This window comes from Teleopsis dalmanni, unplaced genomic scaffold, assembly GCF_002237135.1.
Source record: "Teleopsis dalmanni isolate 2A unplaced genomic scaffold, ASM223713v2 unscaffolded_contig_2220, whole genome shotgun sequence".
NCBI classification, from domain to species: domain Eukaryota; kingdom Metazoa; phylum Arthropoda; class Insecta; order Diptera; family Diopsidae; genus Teleopsis; species Teleopsis dalmanni.
The window spans coordinates 522-7463 of record NW_024033602.1 but is presented as its reverse complement, the minus strand read 5'-3'; the positions used below and the strand labels follow the sequence as shown (position 1 = coordinate 7463).

Below are 6942 nucleotides of genomic sequence, written 5' to 3'. Positions count from 1 at the left end.
AAAATATATAAAAGAATATTAGTCTGAAATATATGATTAAGTATAATGTGAATCTAATCTGAATATGAAGTGAAGGGAAATAATTTACTTAAGAAAATTCTGAAATTGTGATGCATTCAATGTTTGTTTTTCTGGTTAATGTGCTGGCACCTATAATTAATGAGTCAGTTCATGCCGCAAAGGTTGTGGATAAAAGAGTTCATTTCAAAGCTTGTACTGAGGTTTTTCATACTCGAGCTGCTGGCAATGGATGACAAATAGAATGAAAGGAAATCCATTGGGTAGAACTAAAGCACTAGCAATTATTGGCAAAGCAATTCTGCATTGACCAAACAATAAGTAAACATCACAATAATTTTAGTTAATTTTACAAATTATTTGCAACTAATAATTTAGAGAAGACGTTCGCTCGTTGAAGTCCAAATTTGCCTCAATCAGTTCCACTTGTGTAAATACTCATACTTTTGTGAATGACTGCATGCCTAGAATGAGTGGCCGAACAGTTTGCGAAATGCGATACTTAAGAATAATGCATTTGGTATGCTGAAGTGAAGTTTATGCTTTTAATGACCTAGCAAACCTGTTTATTCCAACACTTATTGATTCTCGTGTAATTAAAATTAATTACTAATAATATTAACATTGAAAACATTTAACCGTCAGGTTGGCTTGTGCGCACATGAATACTTAGTAAATTCCACACTTCAGTTCCTACGATATGTCGCTAAAATATTCGCTAACTTTTTCAGTAAGTTTGAATATTTACATCATATCGATTGCTTGCATATTTATTTAAAAGGTTTGAATTTTGTGTTTAAACTCAGCTATTAGCATGGCTTGTTTTGGCAGCCGCTGCAGAGGTCAATACGCAAACGGAGAATACAGATGACAACATAGAGTCGTCGAAAGATAAGTATGATTTAGAGTAAGTGAAACATATTTTAAACCTTCATTACAAAGCGATTATTATTTAACATAACATATTTGTACCAGAATTGATTTCGATGACTTTAGTTTCCGAAAAGAAGTTACTGAGGACTCATTTCTGGCAGGATACATAAGTACAAATTTTAAAGACGCGGACTCGTCTTCGTTATGGATATATAGAGCGGATAAGAATGGTTTTTTAGTAAAGATTTCCTACCGAATTAATCTTGAAATTGATTTGCGAATAGGCGGTCCACCAATTCAATCATTAAGCCCAAAACTTTTACGAACAACTGTTGGTTGAATATTAATCAAAAATAGTTTATTGAAAATAAATAAATTTCAGTTTGTAGTTTGTGAAAAGTGTAAATATAAAATTAAATAAAGATATGTAGAAAAATTTGTTAAAAGTGACTGCACTGAAAGACGTCTAATAATCTATACAACATATAACTTGCATAAACTCTATTATCGTTTTATGTTAACATAGGTATTACGAATTGATAGATGGCAATCAGGTTACCATTAAGGAATGTATAGCAGATGTCTAGTAAATAGCAACAATTTCTAACGTAATTCAAAGTTTCAGTGTATATGGGTCATTCTTTTACAAACCGGACGGATTTTGGCAAAAAATGACCTCATGATCTCCGATTTGGCTGAAATCGGTTCCTTTCATAAAATAAGAAGACCCGTATCTCGGGAAAAAATTTTGTGATTTTTTTCCTAGGAGATATGGACCCATGGGGTTTTGAGAATTGGCATAGTAGATACATTTTCAAATGGCTATATCTCAAGTTCTATAAAAGGTAGAAACCTGAAATTTACAACGTTTTAAAGATAATTGATTGAACTTTTATAAAATTGTTTAAACAATTAAAATTGTTAATATTTAAGTATTAATATTAACCGTTAAATTTCAAAAAAAAATTTTTCTCAAAAGTAGTTTTTAAATTTTCATTTTTTATATTTTATTTAGATTCAGTTTTAAATTTTACTACTAAGTAAAAATTTATAGGATGCGGTTATTTTTTTAAATATTTTAATATATTTTTTTCTCCCGCAAAACACATCATGCACATGCATACTACATTTCTATTGAATGAATTTTCAAAGAATATATAACATATATTCTTATATAATATTTTTGATTTCGATTAGTAATAAAATTCTACATAAAACCCAAAAATTTCAGGACGATACTGTAATTAGAAGTACTTTTAAAAATTTATTTATCTTTCATATCACTCCAAATACATACACACGATTTTTCAGTAAAAAAAAAAAAAAGGAATATGTCACACAAATTTTTATTTTTATTTTTGATTCAAATTAATATATAAATTCTTTTTCAAAAATAAATATTTCTGCTGTGATATTCATTTTAGAAGTAATTAAAAAAAATTAATTAATCAGATGTCCTTCACGTTACTCACACGCACCAAAGTACCATGAAATCAATTTTCGAAGGAAAACGATACAAAAACTTTTACTTTTTATTTCTAAAATAAATGTATACATAAAACATAACATTTTAAATTAGTTCCGCATCATTTCTGTTTTTAAATTGTGAATTTTAACATAATTAAACCGTTTAATAAACTTTTTTCTTATATAGGTGAATTAAAAAGTTAATTAGTTTCATACTAGTCGAACTACCTAGATAACTGCAGCACATAATCATACCTACCTTTTTCGTTGAAGTGGTATTTTGCTACAGTTGGAAAAATACTTTGCGCAGGTAAGAAATGTTATAGAAAATAAACTGTAAGGAGCTAAAAACAAAATATTTTTTTTTATGGTTTTTACATTGATTTTATTAATTCTCATTTCATTATTGATACATAATCTGTAATGTCTGAAGAAGAAAATATTTTTGCCATTAATACTTTTTTGGAATTTCGAATAAGGCAGTGATATTTTAATGTGCCTTTAACTGATGTAGCTTAAATCGGTGTTTAATCTTATTTTCTTTTACTTCATAGTCTTTTAACGTTGAGAAATGGCACACAATATGTGGTAAACATTCCTTAGCCCAGTTAAATAAATCCTTTGGTGTTTGGATGGGATTATTTATTCATTAAAGGCTAGCTCTTGCAGCATTCCTCTTTAAGGTACCAGCTAAGCCGTTGCATGGTCCTTTGCCGTGTGCCGTTGGAAAAAAGTGTCATTCTGCTTCCAAACCAAAGTCCGTTTTGTGATGAGTTAAATTAATAAAATTTTTTTTATTTTTATATTGTGAATCCGATCCATCGGAAAACTAAATAATTTTTTTAATATCCGTATCTAATTTTTTTAATGAATTTGATATCGTATTTTTGGAACAAATGTACAGCAGCTGTGTTGTGATGTAAACAGTCAGATATGCAGACGAAATTTTTTATTTGTAGTTTTTTATTTTCATCACGGTGGTATATTGCAAACGGATGAATTGTTGCCTGATTATTATTCCAGTGAATACCTTGAACAGAGTTTTGAACAACAAAAGCACAATTTTCGCAAAAATCACACAAAACTATGCATTCAGTTTTTGCTAAGTTGTTTTTCTTATCATTTAAAAACTCTGCATGTTTTTTAACGATAAAGAAATGCAACAGCAATTTGTGTAAACCATCTGTTAAGGATTGCAAATATTCGTCTATTTGTAATGTCAACGTTTTTAATGTGTTTCTCTATTCACGAACCCATTGTTTGTATGTAACGGTGTCAATCATGTTGTCCTCAAATATCTCCAGAAGTTGTTCATTGATATTTTCAGTTCCAGGACATTTGGCGCAGGTTCCTAGAAAACATTCTGTGCGTGAAATATTGCAAATCATGCGCTGTAGGCAATCTTTATAGTTATTTATCGGCATTCTACTGCATCCAGTCAGTGCTTTTATAATCATTCCATCTACCATTAATTGTACGTTTCCGTGTATGGAGCACACACAAACTGAATGTGTGCCGCTTCCTCCTGCAAGAACACAATGTTGTGGTCGTAAAGATGCAAATTTTGAAAAACTACATTCAAGATCCGGATGGTTGAGTTTAAAAAGATAATGCAACTTCATCAAATTGTTTAGAATGGACCGTTTTCGCATTTGTGTTCTTTTTGCGTCAATTTGTAAGGACACGCAGATTTTTTTTCCCAGGCATTACTTGACTGTTTTCTTCACATTCGTAAAAATTTAAAATTCTATTGGTTACATATTTTCCTAGCGGTGGCTTTTTGGATTTGGGTCTTCTAAGATTCATTTCTCTCAAGTAAGTTTTTTAGGAAGAGTAGTCATACATTTTGTAGCGTTTGAGAAGTAAGTCGTGACCCTTTCGGACAGACCAATTATGTATCACACCCACTATTTTTATTTTCATAGTTCTATCTGCTGTGCCATTAAACTTTTCCTGCAGATTTTTTAAAATTGAAGCGAGTCATCTTCTTCATCGCTATTCCTAGAGTTATCCGCAGGAATATTAAAAATTTTAAATTCGTGATTTATTTATTCAATAAAAATATTTCTGAGAATACTAACGTCCTTAAAAGTTTTATTTTTATGTAGAATTTAATGATAAACTCAATTCAGAAATAAAAAGTAAAAGTTTTTGTATCGTTTTCCTTCGAAAATTGATTTCATGGTACTTTGGTGCGTGTGAGTAACGTGAAGGATATCTGATTAATTAATTTTTTTTAATTACTTCTAAAATGAATATCACAGCAGAAATATTTATTTTTGAAAAAGAATTTATATATTAATTTGAATCAAAAATAAAAAAAAAATTTGTGTGACATATTTCTTTTTTTTTTACTAAAAAATCGTGTGTATGTGTTTGGTGTGATATGAAGTATTAATAAATTTTTAAAAGTACTTCTGATTACAATATCGTCCTGAAACTTTTGAGTTTTATGTAGAATTTTATTACTTATCGAAATCAAAAATATTATATAAGAATAAATGTAGTATATTCTTTGAAAATTCATTCAATGGCAATGTAGTCCGCATGTGCTTGATGTGTTTTGCGGGAGAAAAAAAAATATTAAAAAATTTTAAAAAATAACCGCATCCTAAAAATTTTTACTTAGTAGTAAAATTTAAAACTGAATCTAAATAAAATATAAAAAATGAAATCCTAGGGGATATATTTTAAGAAACATTTTTTATTGAAATTGAATAGTTAATATTAGTATTTAAATATAAACAAATTTAATTGTTTAAACAATTTTATAAAAGTTCAATCAATTATCTTTGAAACGCTGTAAATTTCAGGTTTCTATCTTTTATAGAACTTGAGATATAGCCATTTGAAAATGTATCTACTATGCCAATTCTCAAAACCCCATGGGTCCATATCTCCTAGGAAAAAAATCACAAAATTTTTTCCCGAGATACGGGTCTTCTTATTTTATGAAAGGAACTCATAAAAAAAATTTCAGTCAAATCGGAGATCATGAGGTCAAAAAGGTGTCCGAGTTGTAAAAGAATGACCCATATGCAGAAATTTTATCTTAACATACAGAAGCTGCGATTTTTCTTCTGAACACTCTCCAGTTATATTTTGTTTACAGACTTAGAACAAACTGGGTCAAATATAAAAAGTACATCAATTCACACATACACACAAACTACAAGATAAAGTGTAAATCTCATATTGAGGACGCAACCTCGGTTTTAAACTCAATTCTGATTTCAGCAGCAGAAAATTCCACCCCTAAAGACAATAAAATTTACAGATCCAATAAAGTACTTACAAATATTGACATAGAGAATTTAGTTTTATAAAAACGTAGATTAAGGCATGAATGGCAAAAATTTAGGTCTCCTTCAGCGAAAAACTTATTTAGGGAAGCCCAAAGGAGACACAGTACTGCATTAGGCAAGGAAACCAAAATCAGGCAATATAATTATATTCAAAACCTATGGCCAAATGGCAGAAACCATTCATCCTTGTGGAATGCTAGCAAAGGTATAAATTCCCCCATAGATTTCGATTCTCCAATAAGAAACTCTCTCGGAAACTGGGCGCGAAGTTATGAAGAAAAATCTAACATTTTTGCTGATTATCTAAAAGAGGTGTTCCAACCAAATCCTGCAACAGGACATTATGACTTTCCCACTCAGGATCTACATGTACCATCTGTTGACATGAATATCACGGCCAATGATCTTGTTCAAATAATCACAAACAAGTTAGATTGCAAAAAGGCACCGGGATGTGATTATATCTCAACCATCATGATAAAAATCTTATCCCTTTTGGCTATAAATTTTATCACATGACTTTTTAATGACATTATTAAATTTGGCTTTTACTCAACAGAGTGGAAAACATTCATGATTATTATGATTCATAAATCAGGTAAATATCACACGCTTGCCTCTTCATACAGGCCATTAAGGTTACTGCCATGCCTTTCTAAACTCTTTTAAAGAGCCCTGCTTTTAACATAAAGATATTCCTTGACGGTTAAAACCTAATACCCTCTCACCAGTTTGGTTTAAGGGAAAGACATGGAACTATTGAGCAAGTTAATCGTATAACGAACGAAATAAGATGTGCATTTGAGCTTAGAGAATATTGTTCCGCGGTCATTCTCGATGTTAAATAAGCCTTTAATAAAGTATGGTATAATGGGCTCCTATATAAGATACGCTGTTTATTACCTTCAAATGTCTACGCAGTTTTAGAATCGTATCTGCATAATAGAAGTTTTAAAGTTAAATGTAAATCATATACTTCTAATAATTTCCCAATAGAAGCTGGCGTTCTACAAGGAAGTGTCCCAATAAGTAACTCAGTCGTCACCACAACGTTTGCTCATGATACGGCAATTTTATGTCGAAACAAAACCGCTATGCTAGCTTCAAACCAACTTCATTCTCACTTATTTCGGGTGGAGAAATGGTTGTCAAAATGGCGAATTAAAATTAATGAACTAAAATATTTTATTTTATTTTATTTTATTTTGTTTTGTTTTATTTTATTTTATTTTATTTTATTTTATTTTATTTTGTTTTATTTTATTTTATTTTATTTAAT

At 29.8% G+C, this 6942-nt stretch overlaps 1 protein-coding gene across 1 annotated transcript; it reads left to right on the top strand.

The window, feature by feature from the left end:
* Positions 1 to 651: 651 nt before the first annotated feature.
* Positions 652 to 1267, top strand: LOC119664575. Its single transcript, XM_038074032.1, has 3 exons — positions 652 to 748; positions 825 to 925; positions 994 to 1267. Exons 1-3 carry the CDS (start codon positions 719 to 721, stop codon positions 1229 to 1231), a joined length of 369 nt encoding a protein of 122 aa, XP_037929960.1. The 5' UTR covers positions 652 to 718; the 3' UTR covers positions 1232 to 1267.
* Positions 1268 to 6942: the final 5675 nt, after the last annotated feature.

What these genes read in the sequence shown, in the direction of transcription:
- LOC119664575 (XM_038074032.1), top strand. Translation starts at nt 719, where the DNA reads ATGTCGCTAAAATATTCGCTAACTTTTTCA. An exon ending in AATATTCGCTAACTTTTTCA is followed by an intron (nt 749 to 824) that starts GTAAGTTTGAAT and finishes GTTTAAACTCAG; the next exon opens with CTATTAGCATGGCTTGTTTT. An exon ending in AAAGATAAGTATGATTTAGA is followed by an intron (nt 926 to 993) that starts GTAAGTGAAACA and finishes TATTTGTACCAG; the next exon opens with AATTGATTTCGATGACTTTA.